Source organism: Hyalella azteca, unplaced genomic scaffold (genome assembly GCF_000764305.2).
Source record: "Hyalella azteca isolate HAZT.00-mixed unplaced genomic scaffold, Hazt_2.0.2 contig17967, whole genome shotgun sequence".
In the NCBI taxonomy this organism is placed as follows: domain Eukaryota; kingdom Metazoa; phylum Arthropoda; class Malacostraca; order Amphipoda; family Hyalellidae; genus Hyalella; species Hyalella azteca.
The window spans coordinates 610,532-633,325 of record NW_025947728.1 but is presented as its reverse complement, the minus strand read 5'-3'; the positions used below and the strand labels follow the sequence as shown (position 1 = coordinate 633,325).

Below are 22,794 nucleotides of genomic sequence, written 5' to 3'. Positions count from 1 at the left end.
AGATGTGTATAAGAGACGTCCTGTAAGCTTACAGATACAGAAAAAATGCTATGATGCTGCTGATATGAAGCTTGCAGTGGACAAGGTTGTTGTAAATGCTCAATGGCATGTTCATGGATACCCTAATATCCCATCAATAATACAGTAATATCCCATCAATAATACAGTACCATCAACTGGGTGATTTGGCCCTGTTCATAATGATGGCCAAAGTGGGGTAATAAAGGGTCATAAACAGTGGCCAAAGTCACTCAGGCGTTTATGACCTGGTTTACAACCCTGGCGTTTATGACCCCGGCGTTTACGACCCCGCGTTTACGACCCTAGCATGAATCAAAAACAAAGCTGAAGTCACCCCAGTTGACGGTAATTAATGTTTATGGTAATATCATATCAATGAAGGAAAAACTAGTAAAAGTCACAGAAAATGTCATTTATTCTACCACTACATTGTCTACAATGAAAGAGGAGGACTTCAGAGTACTGTTAGTAATGGATGAGTAAGCTCTGCATGCTTCAAATATTTTAAAATGAAGATTTATTCCCAGTGTCCTGAGTAGCCCCATTCCACAGGGCTACTCTGTTCAACAGGGCTACTCGGGACACTCTTTTTTTGCTTCTGGCACCTTATGAATAGCATATGGAATTTTTTTGAAGATGCCATTTGATAGCCCTTGCAAAGAGCTATAAAATGAGCCTAAACTTGTTTATGAAATGTTTCATCATAAGAAGTTATAAACAAAAAACGCTCAAAACCGTCCCGAGTAGCCCCGGTTGATGGTACCGCGTTTACCCTAGGTAAGAAATCTCGTGGCTTGAATGTCATAAATTTCTGTTCGATTGAAAAATCACAGTTTGCACTTTGCAAACATGTCATTTCATAAAATTTTCAACTTGCGCAATCCGCATTGCTTTACCGTTCCCGCCAAAATATCTTGCAGAAAAAACATAAACAACGTAATGTAAACAAATCAACTAAACGTTTCGTTGAAGATTGCGCATAGTTGCGGTCATGTCAAAGTGGTCAGACTGCATTAACACATGCTCAACTTATAGTAAAGACAAATTTTATTGTTGCAGTTTGCCTGTTTTAGGGTAAAATTAGAGATTTGGGGTAACACAAGCTTGGACTTTGTAAATAAATTTGCGCCTCGTAAATGGCTTTTCATGGCTGAGATACCATATGGAATTCACGGCTCGGTGAAATGGAATCATGGCTCGAAGAAATGGAATCACGGCTGGCAAATCCATAAAACCACGGCTCGAAAAATTCAGTCCCGGCTCACCAAGTAGATATATTTCATGCCAGTGTCACGTCAGAGCAGTCGGACTACATTAACATGTGTTCAGTTGCCACTCAAGTAAAGGCAAATATTACTGTTGCTGTTTCTAGGGTAAAATTAGAGATTTGTGGTAACACATGCATAGAACTTTGTAAATAAGTTTGTGGCTTGTAAATGGCTCTTTGTGGCCAAGATATGGAATTCACGGCTTGGAGAAATAGAATCACAGCTGGCAAACAGATTTATAAAACCATGGCTTAAAAAATCCAGTCATGTGCAGGATATTTTGGCAGGAGAATTGAAGTACTGCAGATTGGGGAATTTGAAATATTGCAGCTCTAATATGGTATAATTTCAGTATGTATGAAATCTTACATGGCTCTAAGCCTCTAATGTCATATATTTCTTTTTGATTGAAAAAATTGTGGTTTGCACTTTGCAAATACCGGTACCTATGTCATTTCATTGAATGTACAACTTACGCAATCTGCAGACTGCAGTACTACTTCAATGCTCCTGCTAAAAGATCCTGCACAATGTCATGATAATGAGTCAACCCAAAACATTTAGTTGAAGATTGCATAGGCAGTCATGTCAGAGCAGTCAGACTGCATTATCACATGTTCAGTTGCAACATATAGACAAATGTTATTAATGCTGTTTTGACCCTTTTTAGGGGAAAATATGAGATTTGGGGTAACATGTGCACAGGACTTTGTAAGTAAGTTCATGGCTTGTAAATGGCTCTTTATAGCCAATGATGGCCAAAATATGGAATTCATGGCTGGAAAATCCATAAAACCTTGGCTCAAAAAATCCAGCTGTTGCTTACAAGGTAGATATACTATTCCATGCCTGCACTGGGTTTTTGGCTCATTCATGGTTGCTTCTGAATTCTGCCTTACTGTCAGAATTGTGCAGATTAATATACTGCAAATTTAGCTTGCCTAATTAGGCTGAAAATTTCAAGTAAAAATTGTTCATTTATGTTAATTTATCAAAATTGGAGGTAAAAATGGTCAATTTTGTTATTTTTCACTAACCTAATTGGAAAAAGGCTGTAGGAGTTAGGACCATGTGAAATTGGCCAGTTATATGCCTGGCTGTAAATTTAGGCTCTTTAGCTCAAGATACCAGTGTCTTTTCAAGCTCTCCATGACCTTCAATTAGTGTCCATGATCAATCAAAAACTATGAATAAAGCAATCAACAGTGCTGCCATAGCATATATCTACAGCTTGTCTTGATTGCTTGTAGGTCACTTGCAGCAATTGTAATGTGCGTTTGTCCATGCCAATCATGGCAATTTGCTGTAACGATTGTAATGCCTGTATTTCCATGCCCATCATTGCACATTGGTTGCAAGAATTGTAATGCTTGCTTGTCTGTGCCTATCAACGTGCATTGGCTGTAAGGATGTTAATGCCCAAATGTCCATGTTAATTATCACAGGTCGACCATAACAATTATAATATGCATATGTCTGCCGAACATTGCTTATTGGCCATGTCAATTGTAAATTGTGGTCTATGGAGACCAATAACTGGCAACTGCTGTCTGCCTTGATTGTACCCTGGCTTCTTTGGGGCAATGAAGTTGGCATCCTCGACCTATGTTGTGCTTTACTGCATGGGGGGCAAACCAGATACATTTTAGAATCGGTTCATTACAACACTTCTCTTTAACTTCACTTCTTGTTGTTTGTTTGTCTGTCTGCTACAAATCTTATATATATAATTGATATTCAATGCACTTCTACCTGTCCAATCGATCTAAAATTTTGCACACTTGCGTAAAGTTGGAGACAATGCACGAATCAATTGACAGAATATGTAATTTTAAAAATTTAAAGTTTTTTCATTTAAAAAATAATTTTGTCTGCTACAAATCTTATACGGTAATCAATATTTAACACACTTCTACCTGTCCAATCGATCTAAAATTTTGCACACTTGCATTAAGTCAGAGACAATGCATATATCAGTTGACTTTATAAATAATTTTGAAAATTTAAAAAAATATTACCTATTTATTAAAAAATTTAGAAATTAATTATTTTTAATGTATGAAAATAAAATTAGAAATTCATTCAGTGTAACATCAAAGACACTGGATTCTTTAGAAGTGTTGTCTTCAAAAATTAATTTTTAAATGCATACCGTACCTAGTAGGTATTTTTAATTTTATCATCTACTGAAGATTTAAACCAGTATCTTCTGAACAATAATACTGGTATCCATAATACTTTACTGGTCTGCTTATAGGACCCAAAAATGATTTCAAGGAAGAGTCTAAAAAAGTCTCCGTTTTGCCACTATTATTTACTGTCATGGATTAATAGGTAAGCGTTTTTGTACAATTCATGGGTGGCTTCTCACAAATTTTTCACTGATGTTGCAAATGCAATATCAAGCTATAAGATTCTAAAATTATTGAAGAAAGTCTTATTAAACAGGCCTATTCAAAGCACAAGATTTTTTAGTAGTAAGAAGAATTTTCCAATTTTGCTTATCAACATTTGACAGTTGACACAATTGAAAAATATGAAAAAATGTGCCTATAATTCAATCATTAAATCTTTTGATCTTGTTAAAAACTGTGTAGTTTTGTCAATAAGTTTAAACAATAAATGAATGAAATAGAAAATTGTGAGCTTAAACACATGAGCTTGGTCTGCCCTAAGATTACCCCTGGTAACAATATGATATGTAGATTGCAGTTTGATCATGCACTTGTGTTATGTTAATAATTAGATTAGAGATAATTTATCTTGTGGGAATCTTGCAGCTGAAAAAATTGTATGAAAGTTTCTGATGCGGCTCAGGAAATAGATATACCTACCTATTTTATGGATGTGTCACATTGAGTAGCATTGACATTAGTTATTTGAGGAGGGTTAACACCAGTGGTTGCCAAATTTTTGCAGGCTGGCATCTCCTTGGCTCCTCAGTGAATTTCTAGTGCCCTCCCCCCACTGAGACATAAAAAATATAACTCGGTACTCACTGCAGTGAGTGATGGAGAGCGCATTTTCTTGTCAATGAAAATGTGGTCACGGACTGACGGATGGATGGACAGACAGACAGACAGACGGACGGACAGACATGATGAGCACAATAGCGCATTTTTTCTATTAATGAGAAAATTTGCTTAAAAGCCCGATTTTTAATATTTTCCAAATTTCACACTAGAGACCCAGAAGATGTTAAAAAATCTCAAATGTGGGTGGAAAAGCCATTGCTGGGAGCCGTGTGCTGCACGTGTTGTGTAAAAATTGTCAAAAAACATTCAAACTTCTGACTTCAACTTTGGACTGCCACCTCCTACCACCCCCTTCTGCCTCACTGCCCTCAGGAGGGTGGTACTGCCCTCTTTAGGAACCACTGCTTTATACTACCTATCCATACATTAGGTAGTTGGAATGTGTATTATCTGGGATGATTGTTTGCATATACCATTTAATTTTGCTCAATCATGGTTACCATCTCTGGATATTTGCATTAAAATTGTAATATCAGCACATATTTGTCTTAATATTATTGTCTTATTTTTCAATTTGAATTTGCTTGTATGTATGATGTAGTATGAACATTTAAAGCATTTATTCTTGAAGAGGTTTAATAGCTCATTTTAATAAAAGAATAAGAGTGAAATTAATTTATTTGACAAATTTGTTTGGTACATCCATTAGAATTAGAGCTTAGTTTTCATTCTGCATTGCTGAAGTTGCTACCCTGTTATGTAGTTGTCTTTTGTTGAAGCAAATTAAAAATACACAACAGTTGGGAGATGGCAGACAATGTATTATCTGTTAATTCAACCAATGAACAATTTGAAGTTGCCCCAAATCAACTTGTCTCAAAGAAGTCAAGAAAGCTGGTAAGTATTAGTTTATGAACCCCCTAAGTTAACTGAGTTTGTATATGATCCCTGAACCATGCTGAAATCTTAAGTCTGTTAGAGAATGGAAATATCCATTGACTGCATAGGGATTATCACTTAGATTGGTAAAATAATAGTAGGTGCACCTTTTAACCTAACTAGATTTTCATTACATTGTACAATGTAAAATACATTCATGTTTAAAGTTTGAACTTTACAATGGCATTTTCATAACATACCAGAACCCTTTTCATCAGCTACATACCTATGTAAATTGGATGCTGTTTTAAAATCAGCCAGGCCAGTGCACACCAGGAAATACCATTCCTAGAACTCCTGTCTTGGCTTCTTCTAGTGGGGAATACTTGCTGACTTTGAGTTTCTAAATCTGAGTAAAATATTAACAGTCCATGTGAGCACTAACTCCATAAGGGCTTGACATCAATTGAGTATTTTTATTCAATTATCTGCTCAAATTGAAAATATTGTGATAGTTCTGTGCAGACCAGTCAGTGGCATGGCTTCTTAGAGCACATTTTGCTTGCAAAGACCTCTAAAACGAGCCTTAATTCATTTATGAAATGTTTCATGGTAAAAAGTTATTAATGAAAAACGCTCAAAACCGTCCCTCATTGCCCGATTTGATGGTTGCTGCAAGACTTTTTTCAACATAATTATGTAGGATGATGCCTCTGTCCAAGTTACACTCACTTAGGACCAGAGTGGGAAATATTTGAAATTTTGGTTTATTGATACTGACATGTCACTTATTAGGTTTGAAAATATCATCCTGATCTAGTGGGAAGACGTTTGGGGTTGCTAAGTGCAAATATATAGCAGTGACATTGACACTTTAAAGATAACATTTACAACTATTCTTGCTGTCATATATGCTGATTTTTTCTTTTATTATTAAATTCTTGCCTGCAGTTTAAGGCAATTCTAAGGAACCATTTTGGAGGTTCCTTGAGAAAGAATCAAAACAATTACCCAGTATTTATATATATGGCTATAACTAAGTACTGGTATACTATTAAACATGACCACACTTTTTCTGCAGATTGCATATAAGCACATCAGTGTTACACAATTTTGTCAATGTTGTTCATTATTAATGGATGTTTAAGCTCTTATCCAAAATAAAAGACCTTATATCTATGCTTTCTTGAAGATAGTATGTACCATATAACCAATTACAACTCTGAGAAAAACGTGTAAATTTACTATTTAAATGACTTTTTATATTATGCCTGCAAATATTAGGCTTCAAACGCTGCTTATTCTTGCCAAGTTGACAACACAGTTCATCTTCTATTGCGTTTTGTCAGCCATTCATTGTTTTTTTTTTTGTCCAGGAAAAGAAGCCTCTGATCGGTGACAAGAACGGTGGAGGTGGTAGCTCCGCAGCTCTGGAGCACGGTGCTATGGGTAACAGTCCTGCCATGTCCACTACCCTCAATGATGATTCCAGCCAGCAATCATCTATTGGCTACTCCATTGATGGTAAGAGCTTGTCTATATTTATATATTATATATTTTTGTTTTGTTCATGAGATGCATAAATCACTAATGTGATATACAACCTAGGGATTTCATTTTTTCTGTCAGGTATATATAGATTTTTCTCTCAGGTATATATAGATTTTTTGTTTCATTAAAGGAGTTGTACAAAAATCAATGGCTTTTTGAAGTATTCATTACCTTGCTGATGAAATGGGATTGTTTGTTTTATTAACTATATCATATTTCTTAAGCAGGTAATGAAGAGACAGGACAGTTAATCTCTCGGCGCACCCTTAACACTGCTGCTGGAGTTTTCGCCCCTGTAGCTCTCTCACAGTTTAGTAGCTTGCTCTTCCTCCGTATTGGTAAGTGAATAATGCTATGTCAGTTATTATATACCGTACCTCATGTAAGGAATATCTCAAACTAATGAACGAAGCTCGATGAAACTTGGTACACGTATTCCTTCGGACCTAATGGTAATGTTTATTTTTTTTCAATTTCGCTTTCATTCGTGAGTTATAAGGCGATACGGGCCGAAAATCGCAGTGATCAAGAATTTCTTCCCTACTACTGATCAGATACGAACAAAATTTTGAATATACATTCCTAACCACCAAACGGTGATGTTTAGCTCGTGGAATTTTTTTCAATCTTGCCTTCGTTCGCGAGTTTTTTCCCTTTTTACCTTCATTAGTGATTTAAACAGCACAACGTGCTTAAATTCGCAGTGATCTAGAGATTCATTCTAAACTATTGAACAGATTTGAACGAAACTTTGTATACAAATACCTAACCTCCCAACGGTGATGTTTAGCTCGTGACAATTTTTTTCGATTTTGCCTTCGTTTGCGAGTTGTACGGATATACGTATACGGCTCTTCGTCAATGCAAATTTTAAAAATCTGCCCCAAAAATGCCGGTCGTTTCTCGGTATATCCGTAGAACTCGTGAACGATGGCAAAATCGAAAGGATTGTCACGAGCTAAACACCACCGTTGGGAGGTTAGGTATTTGTAAACAAAGTTTCGTTCAAATCTGTTCAGTAGTTTAGAAGGAATCTCTAGATCACTGCGAATTTAAGCACGTAGTGCTGTTTAAATCACTAATGAAGTTGAACTGAAAAAAAAAACTTGCAAACGAAGGCCAAATCGAAAGAATTTTCACAAGCTAAATATCACCGTTTGGTAGTTAGAAATGTATATTCAAAATTTCGTTCGAATCTGTTCAGTAGTTTATAAGAAATTCCTTGATCACTGCGAATTTCGGCCCGTATCGCCGTATAACTCACGAACGAAGGTAAAAAAAAATCACGACCTAAACATCAACGTTAGGTACTAATGAATACGTGCACCATGTTTCATCGAGCTGCGTTCCTTATTTTGGGAGATATTCCTTGATCGTTGAATTTTGCAGACCGGCCGCGAGTCAAGCCTTAAAATTGTTTGAGACTTCCTCATGTCTTGGTTTGTGAATATCTATGGAATATAATTATATGTATTTTTCATCTCTGTAAATACTCTTATTAACTCTATATTGAAAGCCAAGAAATTAAATGTATGAGCCTATTGGCGTTGTGGTTTATCTTTTTTTGAAATCAACTTTTGTAAAGAGCTTTTAATTATTTCTTTTTTTTTCCATTGTAGTTATAGGTTCATTGTTTCTGTTAGCATAGATATTGCACAATTTTTCCATTGAAATTCGTGCTTGGACCGCCCTATTCATAAATAACTTATCGTGTTCTGTTTATCAGGCTATCTTATTGGCAATGGAGGTTTGCTGGTGTCGCTGGCGCTGCTGCTGGGGTGCTATTTTATCCTCATCCTGACGGTGCTGAGCATCTGCGCCATCTCTACCAACGGCGCCATTGAGGGCGGGGGAGCTTACTGTATCCTTTATATGGGCTCCATTATGCCTTAAAAACACTATCCACCTATTATAGAAATGACTGTAGTTTTAGAATTGTTGTAGCAAAGTGGATAGCGCCACAGTCTGCGCAGTGGTGGCGGCAAAAAGATATGAGGAGCTTGCAGTGGTGTAGCTGGTGGACTGCGTTTGGTCGTCGTCGAAGGTGGTGCTCCCAGCATGGCCTTTAATTGGTGTGCCTAAATGAATTCTGGGCACATATGTTACCAGGGCGACTCATAAGGACTGATTGATGACGAGTGTTAAAGACTGATGCACAGGTCTGGCCGATATTTGGAGTTGTCTGAGAGAAACTTTTGGTATACCTACCTAAATCGACTTGTTAGGGACAATAGAAAGACTACGTCTGTTGCAATTACTGCGGATATCAATAGACAGCTACAGAACCCAGTTTCCGTAAACTCTGTCTGCCAAGAACTGCACAGAACTGGATTCTATGGGAGAACTGCTATTAGAAAAGCTCTGGTTTCAAATACAAATGCTTCAATGCAATTAGAGTGGTGTAAAAACCTCTAGAATTGGTCCCTCGAACAGTAGAAAAATGTGATTTTTCCACTGTTGACGAATTTTTCTCTTATTTCCGACCTCTAGTCGACTTTACGTTTGGCCAAGAGAGTCGTTTAATACCGACTGCCTCCTCACAACCGTAAAACATGACGAAGAATCTGTGATGATCTGGGGTGCTTTCTTGTAAATCCGGTGGAACAAAGACTTTTTTCATTGAAGAATCAACAGCTGTGACTATTCACGAATTTTGAAGTAAAATGGTTCAAGCACTGTCCATCCAATGCTTAAGCACTGTTTCCGGAGGGGGACGCCATCTTTCAGGTAGATAATGCTCCGATTAATGCTGTTAGAATTGTTAAAAAATCGCACGAGGAACATTTGAGTAGATGTTTGATTTGGCCACCGTAATCACCCGGCCACCATATTATCAAAAATTTATGGTCGATATAGAGATGCAAGTCAGAAGTCGAGTCCCGCTCCATCGTCTTTAAAAGAGCTGAAGGGAGTTATAATTGAAGAATGGGTTTAAAGTTATTTTAGAAACAATTCACAATTTGTATGAATCAATACCTCGGAGAATTGAGGCTGTAATTGCCGCAAAAGTTGGACATACACCACACTGAAATATATTTTGTGGATTTATCGGGTATTTCCCTTATTTTGTCTACCTCTGTACAGCTGTTGCGAGTGTAAAAGTAACTGTGCTTACCTGGGACGTTACAATGTATCAGAATTTTTATTTTTCAAGTGTGGCCGTATTATTGTTCATTCAGTGCATTCCTTAACACTAATTCAGTCATGATCAGTCGTACACTTGGGCCTGAGATGGGTGGAGCTATTGGTCTGGTCTTCTACATCGCCAATGTCTTCAGCTGCGCTCTCTACACTTCTGGCTGTGTTGAGGGCATCTTACAGGGCATCAGTGAGTTTGGTTTCCTTGCTCCAGTGTTTATTAATTTTAGTTATTTAGATGATTGTCATGGTTTGAGAGATATGCCGAGAGTCTTGCACTTGCACTCAAGATGTGCCAATGCACAATGAAAAGCTATATTTAGTTGCTGAATATTATCATTGTCCTATATTTTTGTGCATTCTTAGCAGAAGAATTAATTCACAAAGAATCACGAATGTGAATTTTTCACATATTTCATCACTGAGATTTTCAGGCATAGAATAGGTATTAATGTGTAAACTACTAGCATTTTTCCACATAGTGTGTTTAAGATTTTGACCTCGTCAATGAATTATCCTCCTTTTAGAAACCTATTGAGATTAAAACTTAAGTGCGCCATCTCATTTATTTGTAATCATCCTCAACATATTTATCTGTTCTGCATAAATGCAGAATTTGTTTCTCTGTGTTTAGAAATGAAAAATATTGAGTAACATCATGGTATTAATGGCATGTATAATAATCACGATACGGCCTATGAATTTGATTTATTTACAGCTTCAGCTACAAGTGGTCCGGTCAATGCTACTATTGTGCCTCATGGAAACGAGACCATCCCACTTGAGTTTAATGGTTACCAAATCTATGGGATTGCCATCGGCATCAACCTGACGCTGCTATGCATCTGTATCATCGGTGCTAACTTCTTTGGCAAATGCACGAATTTCTTCTTCCTGGCCGTGTCTTGCATTGCTATCTTGACGCTCATCGCACTGCTGGCACAAAATCCCATCACTGTGAGCTTGTTTTTCACTTGTTTTTTTATTAATTGTTCATTAGTTTGTAAATACCAACCAGAATAGAATTTACTGATTTCTTGTGGTCTTTGAGACCGTGGTGTGATTTTCTTCCCTCCAATCCAGTCTGTTTATTGCTTAACACGTTGACTACGTATTGGTACATATACGTACCTCGAAATGTATTTTTCCAGGAGGTAGTGGTACATAATTCAGGTTGCCTAAAATCGGCCTAATCTGAGAACAAAAAAGGCCGACAATTCAATGTATACTAGTTTATTTGTAGGTTCCACTATAAAAATTCCATTTGTTTTCTTTTTGCAGTATTTAAAATTTAATTAGGAAGTACCCCTATCATAAATTTTAGCCGGCCAACGCAATTGAGAAAAACTAAATCACGGAATTTGTCCGGAAAAAATGACCGTCTGGCAACCCTGCTTAAAAAAAGTACAAAAAATGAAATAATTGTACAAGATGAAGCAATCGTCAACGTGTTAAAAGTACTTATCTGGTGGGATATATCATCTTGATTTTATTTCTCTCGTCTCTTATTTAACAATATCCTTCTTTGTTCTTCACAGATTCCTTACGCTCACAGTCTTCACAGCAGTGAACTGAACTTGTCAAAAGTGGCTGGCAATTTCACGGGTCCCAGTATAGCAACGCTGAAGAGCAACCTCTACGAACATTATACCATTGACTACAATAATGGCAAGCAAATCAACGCCATGACTCTCTTCAGCGTTCTCTTCAGTGGCGTCACGGGCATCACGAACGGCGCCAACATGTCTGGTATTACTGTCCTAGTCTTGGCTTATTGGTTGCACTATTATTGTGGTCGATTCATGGATATTTCAAGACCCATTTGTGCAATACGGTGATGTCGATTTTCGGTCGGTGCAAGCCAAAAGAAACAATTTTCAGCTTCATCCTCATAAATTAAAAAAAAGTACTTAGAGTTTTGAAAATTGTAACAAATGTTAATGCTTTACTGTAGTAGGTATATATATTTTGAAGGGTGCTACAGCTTTGGTTGTTAAATTTTGCTCAGTAAATCATTCAATAAAAAATGAGTTTTGGTGACAGGTGAGCTGCGTAACCCCGGCTACTCGATCCCGCGCGGCACGCTGCTGGCGCTCAGCTTCACCTTCTGCATGTACTGCCTCTTGTTCGTGGCCACTGCGTGCTCCACTGCGACGGATGTGCTGCAGTACAACTACGTCTTCATGGGCTACGTCAGCTTCTGGATGCCGCTCGTCTACGTTGGTACGAGCAATTACTTGCATCCGTTATACGATAAGTACGATATGAAACTATTGCTAGCTTGTCCACGTTGGTACAAGCGATAGCTGTTATTCAGTGGCAAAATAAAACAGCTAAAACTAGGAATTTAAAAGCAAAGAAAACGTCAAGCAAATTCACCATATCGATATTGAAAACGTTTCGAAGTCCAGCTCCATTGTCGTACTGATGATGGAGCTGGGCTCCAAAAGTGAAAACGTTTTCAGTATCGAAATGGTGAATTTGCTAGGCGTTTTCTTTGCTTTTAAATTCCTTGTGAACTTGCGATATAAGCAGACTGATAATTATAAGTACGTATAGTAGCTAAAAACTACCGCCAGCATGTTGAAGTGGGTATTAGTGATTACCTTTAACTTTTTAAAAAATTAAACATCGCCAATTTAAAAAAAAAATCAACAACAAGAATCTACCACCAGCATGTTTAGTTAAGTATAATCTATAAATTCAAACCTTTGCAAAATCACGCAAGGAATGTATCTATCATACAGGCAAGATGTAAATATACATTCTCGAAAAGAGATTTAAAATTTGTAAAGAGATTTTTCATGAAGAGAATGAAATAACTTGCATGGAACTGGAAATATTATGAAGTCTAAAATTTTAACCGTTAAACCGATGTATAAATAGCAAGGATAAGTAATAAATGGAATCTCTTGAAATGAATTGTTTGAAAGCTCATCGTCTGTACTTCGAATTTTTGGAAATTCCGTCATTCTAAGTTTAAATTGACCTTTGTATAATAATTAAGATTAATAATTATCAGGGGTCAGGACGCTAGACCTTTGGTAAAATTGCACTTCAAAACTTGTTATGTTGCGCGAAGAGAGCCAATTTTTCATAGTGGTTTCTCTCCGGGTCAGGTTTCTCACGTTGTTATTATAATTCTGCAGGCATCGCACTAGCCACACTCTGCGCGAGTCTGAGCAACATGATCGGTGCCTCGAGAATTCTACGCGCTGTTGCAGATGACCGTGTCTTTGGTGAGTCTAGTTCTCCCCCATTGATTATTAAGACGTTTTACTACACTCTCATAACCTTGCCTTTGGGTTTGGAAAAGTTATTGCGTCCTCTTCTCACGCTATGCATATCTCTTCTCACTCAATTCTTATTATTTGTCTCCTCATTCTCACATCTTCTCACTCCATTTTTCTCAACTCATTCTGTCCCCTGCTCCTCTCACTCACTGTTCATCTTCACACTTCATTCTAATCTTCTCATATTATCTTCTCCTCTTATCTCCTCTTATTCCAGGGAACCTGTTCAACTTCCTGTCGTGGGGCTGTACCCGTAACAACAACAACAGCAGCAGCAGCGGTGGCTGCTCCCGCTGCCTCACCCACAACGAGTTCCTGGGTCCTCTGCTGCTGACGTTCGTGTTGTCCGCGGGCCTCCTGGCCATCGGTGACATGAACAGCATCGCGCCCTACACCTGCGTCTTCTTCCTCCTCTCCTACGCCATGATCAACCTCTCCTGCATGATGCTCTCCTGGGCCGCCGCCCCCAACTTCAGGTTATTGCTTTACTTGATTTTTACTTTTTAGCGCATTTTCTCATTCATGGAAAAAAGGCGCTATTGCGCTCGTCATGTCCGTCCGTCTGTCTGTCCGTGACCAGGTTTTCGTCGACTAGAAAATGCGCTCTCTGTCTTTTTATTCATCTTTTTTTTTGTGTCATGGTTTGGTGATCAGGAAAATGGGTGAAGGACGAAAGTTAACTTGCAATTATATGAACGAAAGACATGGAGGTTTTTGGAGGGAAAAATGTTAATTATTTAATTGAAAAAAATTTAAATGATTAAATTATTTAAATTATGCTTGCTATAAACTCTTTCTTTCGATTGTTCTTGGTGGGTGTTAGTTGATGTTTTATGTTTGCAACGTTAGCACACAATTATGTTCCAAGCTTGTGGCTTCGGCTGTTGAGTTGAGATTTTTTGTTAAATTTCTTCCGGATCTGAGAATTCCTCTTTACGAGTGCCTAGTGATTGCCAAAAGTTAATCCTTTTTCATATTGTTAAAATCGAACGTGCAAGATGTGTTGCATTTTTCAAACCTTTATTTATTTTATTAGTTTTGATGTCTTGGGGAATATTGACAGGCCGCAGTTCAAGCACTTCAGCTTGATATCGTGCGGTCTCGGGCTCCTGAGCACGGTCGTTGTGATGTTATTGCTGAGCGTGCTGGCCGCCTTCATCTGCATTGTCGTGTTCGGCATCTTGCTCTTCTGCTTGTACCTCTACCACCTCAAGCATCCCTCCGCTGAGATCCAGTGGGGCTCAGTGGCGCAAGCAGTGCTTTTCCACACCGTAAGTTGTGCCTTTCTTATGATCTTTAATCAATAAATAATCATTTGTTGATCAACACTTAATTGAGTTTTTCCATTTAAGGTCTGTCAACCAGATATTATTATTCCCAACAACTGTATACTTGGATTTCGTTTAAAAAGGGCATGTTTTTCCGGTTTTATTGTGTTTGTTTCCCAGTCACACATTCTGAAAACATAGCGTCTCAACTCCGTAGTATTGAATAACGGTCCCGTTTTTGTGTCCCGTAACTGTCCCTTGAGTAACTCTCCCGTTTTTGTGTCCCCTATCTGTCCGTTGAGTACCGTAAATGTCACGTTTTTGTGTCCCCTACATGTCGCTTGAGTAACTGTCCCGTTTTTGTGTCCTCTATCTGTCCCTTGAGTAAATGTCCCTTTTTTGTGTCCCCTAACTGTCCCTTGAGTAACTGTCACGTTTTTGTGTCCCCTAAATGTCCCTTTGTGTCCCCTATCTGTCCCTTGAGTAACAGTACCGTTTCTGTGTCCTTTAACTGTCCCTTAAGTAATTTTCCTGTTTCAATAACTAATCTGACGCATCCTTTATATGAAGGTACGGAAATACCTTCTGAAGTTGGACTTCCGTCGCGAGCACGTGAAGTTCTGGCGCCCTCACTTGCTGCTGCTCGTGGCCAACCCTCGCACCGCCTGCCCTCTCATTGACTTCCTCAACGACCTCAAGAAATCTGGCATTTACATCCTCGGCCACGTTATGGTAAGCGCCTGCATTAAAAAAACTGGAGTGGTCTATCTAAAATCTAATCATATTCGCCTGTATTTTTTAATATCTGTACTAAAATCGGAAGAAATACCCGTGTCTAATAGCTATCTGTTGGTAATCCAAATAGTTCTAAAATACTTTTTTTCTCTATCCTGTTTGCCGGGGATATGCGCATCCTGCACAAAGTATCTTTAATCAATTTAATTAGATTCTTAAATATCATTTTGATGTGGCTCTCGAGTAAAATTAACTGTGATTTAATTGTGAAGTTTCATCTGACTTTGTACAAGTGAATTAATGTTGTGTCTGTTGTTCGAAATGAATGATTTAACTTGCCAGTCGTACTACCTTCTGTACAATTCTTTTTATTTGTTACCATATTTACCTTAGTATATTGATCAACAAACAAAGATTTAAATATGAAACTATATTGATAAATTTGGTATATATTCTAAATCCTACGCAACCGATTAGACCTAACAATCGTACTGATAAAATTTCTACGAAAAGTGAGATTCGCTTGGTACGAGGAAGCTATAACTTATGGCGATATTTATGCTAGTCTCTTATTTTGCAAGGTGTCGGAGAAGTCACCGTGCGACCTGTCCGAGGAGTACAACAGATGGCAAGAGCTGGTCGATCACCTCAAGGTTGGTTAGGAAAATCTACTGCAATCCGTAATTCTTTATTATCAATTTATGAAGTCCGACTCATTCTATTCATATTATTGTGATTACTTCACTTGTTGAATTTCAGGTCATACTAAAAGAATAGTCTTTACTACTTTTAACAACCTGATGCACTTGTTACTTGTTATTCCCTTCTGATTATATAGATGTGTTTGTAAGCTTTATTTTTATATTTTTTTCAAATCTCAGTTAAATTCAGTATAATAATAAATGTGTGACTATTTTATCGGATGAAATGCAAGTTTCAACGTTTGATCTCTTGAATTCTTATATCAATAAACTTGTAATTCAAACACGGGGTCTCAGCTCCCATCATCCAAGGGGTCGCTATGTCCATCAACCTTCTGCCATCAACCGCCTATATTTCATTATTCTACAGCATAATTTTTTCAAGCCCTCTCAAACTGGAATGATGGTTGCTGTACTTGCATTGCCTTTTTAGCGCATTTTCTCATTTATGGAAAAAATTCACTATTGTGCTCGCCATGTCCGTCTGTCCGTTCGTCCGTGACTTCATGTTTTCGTCGACGAGAAAATGCGCTCTCTGTCACTCACTGCAGTGAGTACTGAGTTATATTTTTTTAAAATAAATATGTTGCGTTGATTTTTCTTAAATTATGTAGAGTCAACCTTTTATTTTTTAATTATGTTGTTTGACCTGAATTATGTTGTGTGATGCGTACAGGTGAAGGCGTTCGTGTCGGTAACGGAGAGCAGCAGCCTGCGGGCGGGGGCGCTGCAGATGGTGCGCGTCACAGGCCTGGGCGCCCTCAAGCCCAACACTGTCGTGCTCGGCTTCAGGGACGCAGCTCACCCTAACGACTTCCTTACCATGTTCGTTATTTTCTGCCTTGTCTTTCGTCATCCTCACAATGTTAATAAACTTTTAGATTTGATCCTAAATTATATCTTGTTGTCACATCTTTTCGTCTGTTATTTTATTGTTGGTAAACTATCTAGTTTTTATTCAACTTATTTTGTTTCAATCACATGAAATCAATCAATTAATTGAATGGAGTGGAAGGCTTTTCTTAAGTTTATTGAATATTTCTCGCCTAAACTCGTATTTTCTTATCTTATTTCTGATAGATTGTTACTACTACTGACGTAGTAAACACTGTCTATCTTTTCAGCCTGATTTTCTATATATTTTGTGTGAGATGTTACCTAGAGGGTAAATATATTTATGGATGTGCTATGCATTTTTCTTCGCTGCGCTATCACAAAGTCCTTAGTGGTACATCTGCGCCACGGCAAGTTTATCCCAAACACCCAATATTCTTCACATACGTATATTCCCCCCAAAAAATAATTGATTACTATTGGTCACCAAGCCCATAACTGTGAAATATTCTAATTATTTTATTTCTGATAAGAAGATTATTACTTATAAGCGTGAAATATTCTAATTATTTTATTTTTGATAGGAATATTATCAAATTTTCTTTACATTGCAGGGCAGGTTCCAGGTACATGTTGCGTCCCAGCAAGTCCATCCCCTCGAACTGGCACCCCATCCGGGACCGCAAGGGCGCTGACGACGACGCCTCTCCTGCGCGCGACCGCCTCCCTGAGCGCCTCAGCCTCCACGACTACGTTGGCCTCCTCAACGACATCCTCAGGGCGGGCAAGAACCTCGCCCTCTGTAGGCACTTCGACGCTCTGAATAAGGAACATATCATCAGGTCTGGGGGCTTGGTACCGTACATTTAGCTTTATTATAAATCAATTGTACTTTCCGAGTCTCAAATATTCAATGGCATTTTTTTCATATTTTAGTTTTTGAATCTTTTTTTTAGATGTTCACCATCACATTGCAAAATTTCTGGAAAAATATAGCAGATTAAAGCATTTTGAATTTAAAACAGTATCAGCTAGACAACAACGCAATTCTAAATTACTTGAAATATTTTAATTTCTGTTGACTTCTTCCAGGAATAAATCAAACAAATAGTGCTTAGAAACAGGTTTATTGGAATAAAATCATAATTTGTCGACACTGATAATCTACGGCTAAATAAACTCCATTATTGTGTACCTCCGTTTAAAATAAGTTTTTGGTTGGGAATTATCGAAATATTTACCCTGAGAAGGCAATGAAATATTTCACCCCTGTAGCTCGGTGGTTGTCTCCTCATATTATTTTGGTCCCTCAGACGCCGCAACCAACCCGTGCGCTACATCGACGTGTGGCCCATCAACTTCATGTGTCCAGAGACATCCACTCTTGACGATACCGCGTCTCTGTTCACCCTGCAGCTCGGCACTATTCTCAACATGGTGAAGAAAGAGATATATACGTTATCATTATTATTCACGCGTTTATCATATATCTAATTTAAGCACTGTTGATCATATACTTAACTAAAATGCTTGCTGGTAAGGTGTAACAACCGTATTGTAAAAAGTGTTCTTGTGTTCAGGTGAAGTGCTGTGCTTGCTGGTAAGGTGTAACAACCGTAGTGTAACAAGTGTTCTTTTGTTCAGGTGAGGTTCTGGAGCTTGCCGATAAGATGGAACAGCCGTAAACCGTAGTGTAATAAGTGTTATTGTGTCCAGGTGAAGTTCTTGGCCCATACTTTCAAAAAAATTAAGAGATCGTAAGTTCATCAGCCAATCATTGACGGTCTTTCAAGCAAAATCCACCGATCATAGACATGAAAATAAAGCGTAAGTACTTCGTTCACTTAGCGAATTTTGAAAGTATGGCCCCTGGAGCTTGCCGCTAAAGTGGAATGGCCGTAGTGTAACAAGTGTTCTTGTGTTCAGGTGAAGTTCTGGAGCAAGAACACCAAGTATCGCGTGTTTCTCATCGAGCCCTTCGAGTGGCCGCGTGACTTCCTCACCGAGCAGCAGGCTAAGGTTAGGAGCTTCTTTTGCATCAGCGATCAATAACTAAGTTTGTATAATCACTTTGTCTCACTGTTGACTGAGAGAGATGCCGACTACACAAAGAAAAGTATAGTTTTGTAAATTGAAGTATAATTCAATTATTTGTCTATATGAAATTTTTAATTTTCCTGAAATGGATTCAACATTTATTACTTAATGCTTTTAATGAACAAAGATTTCAGAATTTTATCAAAATTCATAATTTTATATTCTGATTAACCTCAAAATTCTGACCGACAAGCGTTGGTACTTCGTAGAATACGTATACGGTATGTATGTACATTTCCATTCATATCATACATTATGTATTTGCTATGGTAGCTTTAGGTATATGTTCTTGTACAGCTCTCTTGTGCTCACCAGTTTTATCTGTGCTCAGATCAAGGAAACTCTGGCGTCTGTACGCATGAATGCGGAGATCGTCTCTGTGCCATGGAAAGCTCCTCCTAAAACCAATAATCAGGTACTGATGTCAAGAAAATAACTTTGATACATCTTTATTTGTAAGATAAATAGAGTGTTTTCTTGAGCATAGAAAAAAATTAACTTGCCGGATGAGTCATCTTGCTGATTATATATATACCTCGTAACCTCACACAAAATTGAAAAGTCTGATAGAAAATATGAAAGCTAAATAAGTCAAGAGCGAAAATATGAAAGCTAAATAAGTCAGGAGCAATAGTGAAGGAAGGAAAGCGTTTGTCATTTTGTCTTCTTTTAATAACTGTAAGTTGTTTATTGTGTATGTGGGTATGATGTATGTGATAGATTTATGAATTTTAAAAATTGTTTAAACGTGAGGCATACTGCGTTCTTTTTGTCGTAGTTGGAAGGTGTGACGGTGCAGTCAGCGAGTCAGACCTCACAGGGCATCCATGACGCCAGTAACTTCTCAAGTGAGTGTAAATAAATACATTTATTTTACAAAAAAAAAAAAAAAATGTTGGTGCGAAATCTAAATAAAATGTTGCTATCACGTACGACAGAAATAATATCGATGTCTTACTTAAAGCGCAACATGTAAGTCAGGATAGAACTTTTAAGTAGTAAGGAGGTATTTGCAATCGTTTGGCGAGGCAATTATTACAGTTTATTTTATTCTAATTGGTTTCACTGCATTTTTCACATCATCGTCAGTCCCTTTCTGTTGAATTTTGAGATCAGTAAATCTTTTACCACCATTGGAGTCATTCCCAGCCTGTTGAATTTGTCAACCTGAGTCAGCCACAATCTGTTCAATTTAGGACCTTCAGGTCCGGTGATCTGATCTATTCTGTTGAATTTGGTACATCTTGGCACTATCTGTTCCGACGAGTCCTTACCATTCTGTTGAATTTGACGACCGGTTTGCTTCATCAGTTGCGACGATTCATTTCCATGCTGATGAATTTGACGACCCGTTTGCCTCATCAGTTGCGACGAGTTATTCCCATTCTGTAGACTTTTTCAACCTGTTCACACTGTTACCGGACGTTCGCCGCTACCTTTCATCTTGTCAGAATGCTTCGAGCCTTACGACGCCGGCAACTGTAACTGTCTTGTAAAAATACACTGAATTTTGTCTAAGTTAAATTGCACTTTATTGCACTAAGATTTCGTCAATTAATTAAAACTTCGGTTTACACGGATAATACGTAATTTTGATTTCATCAAGGAACAGTTTAAAACAGGCACGTTTAAAATTTCAAACTATAGTGACATCAGGTTCATGATAGAGAAACAGTTTGATAAATCTTTCACGGCACAGCCACGACTCTAGCGTTAATGCAAAGAAACTCTGAGAGTTGATAGAACTGAGTGAGTTTAGGTAAGAAGAACCAAGCTGCACGACTGGCGGGACACGACTGACTAACTGACTCTCAGCCGCTCAGACCTAACCTTGTACTCCGTCCTTACCCCTGAAGTAAGATTCGACATCAATGTTACTAAGGCGGCTACGCCTGATGTGGCTTTCGGTATGCACATGAGATTAATAACATGAACGCGGCTAATGGTGAACGACGTCTACCGTTCACAACACCATCTGTTCCAACAGGCCATTCCCATTTTGTTGAATTGGACGACTTGTTTACACCATAAATTTCAAAAAAATCATTCCCATTCTATCGAATTTGTTGACCTGTTTGCATCATCAGTTGCGACGAGTCATTCTTATTCTGTTGGATTTTTCTGTCTGTAAGGGGACATTCAGGTCCCTTGATTTTGACCCATTTGCACATTCTAGATCGTTGAGTCATTTGCGTTGTTTTGAATTTATCGACCTGTTTGCACATCACAGGCGCGTTGACAAGCTCCAGCAGCAGCAGCAGCGGCGGCCGAGGCGGCGACGTGACTGGCGAGCAGCTGACGCGGTTGACGGCTCCCTACCTCGACGACGTGAACAGCGCCCTGCGCACCCACGGCACCGCTGCTGCCGTCACGCTCCTCAACGTCTCCCCGCCTCCGCTCGATGTCTCAAAATACCAGGCCTATATCGACGCCCTCACCATCATCACTGATGGCATTGGCCCTTGTGTCATGGTGCACGGCGTCTCTAAAGTCACCACAACCATGCTGTAGTTGGCACTTCTAAAGCCACCACAACCATGCTGTAGTTAGCTCTTCTAAAGCCACCACAACTATGCTGTAGTTAGCTCTTCTAAAGTCACCACAACCATGCTGTAGTTAGCTCTTCTAAAGTCACCACAACCATGCTGTAGTTAGCTCTTCTAAAGTCACCACAACCATGCTGTAGTTAGCTCTTCTAAAGTCACTACAACCATGCTGTAGTTAGCTCTTCTAAAGTCACCACAACCATGCTGTAGTTAGCTCTTCTAAAGTCACCACAACCATGCTGCAGATGGTGTTCATCACACTCCTCAACAACATAGGTATAAGCATTTTTACTTCACATGGAATGGTCCCATTCTCTCCGTCGCCCTCAACTCTACCCCGGGTTTACATCCCATGTCGACGTCATTATTTCAGGCGCCAGAAAATGGCTGGAGTTTAACAGGGCTCGTGATCTCTCTGTACATTGTAGACTGTGCCTGCATATAAAAAATGTGTCTTGTAGCCAGCAATACATCGTACGTCATCCTTTTAAGCGTGAGAGTCAAGTCCTGCTTATCGAACTGTATATTTCTTTTTAATGCTGTGTTTGTTCGCTTTCTTTTCATGCTTATTGTGGTAATCGGCGAATGCAAGCTCACCTTTATAGATATCACGTTGCATGTAATGGCTTTTATTTCTTGTTATGATAAGTAATTTTTTCATGATTTTTATCATTTAGAAATTTTATAAACTTTCTTCCACACAAACCAACGTCAGATTTCAACGCATTCGCCCGCTTTTTAGCGCATTTTCTCATTTATGGAAAAAATGCACTATTGTGCTCGCCATGTCTGCCTGTCTGTCTGTCTGTCCGTCCGTCCGTCTGTCCGTGACCTCAAGTTTTCGTCGACGAGAAAATGCGCTCTCTGTCACTCACTGCAGTGAGTATTGAGTTATATTTTTTATTACTTCTTGTTGTCTCAATTGTGATGCCGGCCATTGGCAATCCCGTTAGTGACGTCGCATATCACCATTATTTATTTTCATCTTTCTCAAGAATCAGCGCTGTTCGTAACCGTTCGTTTTTGCTTCGTTTAATCTGCATTAAAAAATTGTGTGTGCCCGCGCAAGGATCTGGTGAAATAGCAGCAAACCTAATGCGCTATGGTATTATTTTGTGCTCTGAATGCTTACAAGTTTTAAAATCTGTCCTTTATATGTGATGCTTTGTTCTTGATTTTAATGTTTTACCTATAAGTAACTATCCAAAGATCGCAGTTATGCCAGTATGGTGATATTGTATTGAATTTTCATTCCATTGTAAGAGTCATTACCCAATGATCATTCCCGCGCTTTCTTTTTCAAAAAGCTTCATGATAGGAACTATATCTTGCAATTATACGAATATCATTTGATGAAATTATGTTGCATTATTTGCACTAATGAATGTAATTTGCTAATAACCTTCGTTCTAACCGTTTTAGACAATCTTGTAGACAATCTCATTAACGGCAATATCTTACCACCATTTATTTAATGTTCTTTTACAT

The 22,794-nt window shown here is 38.3% G+C and overlaps 1 protein-coding gene across 3 annotated transcripts in view; it reads left to right on the top strand.

The window, feature by feature from the left end:
- The window catches only part of LOC108673449 (solute carrier family 12 member 9), a 26,338-nt gene extending 4,909 nt beyond the window's left edge, over nucleotides 1-21,429 (top strand). The window contains exons 1-20 of one of the 3 annotated variants that reach the window (XM_018161287.2): nucleotides 4,879-5,161; nucleotides 6,520-6,667; nucleotides 6,919-7,032; nucleotides 8,421-8,555; nucleotides 9,897-10,022; nucleotides 10,551-10,789; nucleotides 11,371-11,581; nucleotides 11,876-12,055; nucleotides 12,982-13,071; nucleotides 13,343-13,601; nucleotides 14,189-14,396; nucleotides 14,964-15,125; nucleotides 15,710-15,781; nucleotides 16,506-16,654; nucleotides 17,278-17,505; nucleotides 17,977-18,100; nucleotides 18,590-18,682; nucleotides 19,092-19,175; nucleotides 19,539-19,608; nucleotides 20,991-21,429. In XM_018161287.2, coding sequence (XP_018016776.1) covers nucleotides 5,072-5,161; nucleotides 6,520-6,667; nucleotides 6,919-7,032; nucleotides 8,421-8,555; nucleotides 9,897-10,022; nucleotides 10,551-10,789; nucleotides 11,371-11,581; nucleotides 11,876-12,055; nucleotides 12,982-13,071; nucleotides 13,343-13,601; nucleotides 14,189-14,396; nucleotides 14,964-15,125; nucleotides 15,710-15,781; nucleotides 16,506-16,654; nucleotides 17,278-17,505; nucleotides 17,977-18,100; nucleotides 18,590-18,682; nucleotides 19,092-19,175; nucleotides 19,539-19,608; nucleotides 20,991-21,271 — 3,063 coding nt within the window. In that variant the 5' untranslated portion in view covers nucleotides 4,879-5,071 and the 3' untranslated portion in view covers nucleotides 21,272-21,429. Of the gene's footprint in view, nucleotides 1-4,878; nucleotides 5,162-6,519; nucleotides 6,668-6,918; nucleotides 7,033-8,420; nucleotides 8,556-9,896; nucleotides 10,023-10,550; nucleotides 10,790-11,370; nucleotides 11,582-11,875; nucleotides 12,056-12,981; nucleotides 13,072-13,342; nucleotides 13,602-14,188; nucleotides 14,397-14,963; nucleotides 15,126-15,709; nucleotides 15,782-16,505; nucleotides 16,655-17,277; nucleotides 17,506-17,976; nucleotides 18,101-18,589; nucleotides 18,683-19,091; nucleotides 19,176-19,538; nucleotides 19,609-20,990 lie in introns of those variants that run through there. The other 2 variants (XM_018161286.2, XM_047885442.1) reach the window with 2 other exon arrangements.
- The last annotated feature ends 1,365 nt before the right edge of the window (nucleotides 21,430-22,794 follow it).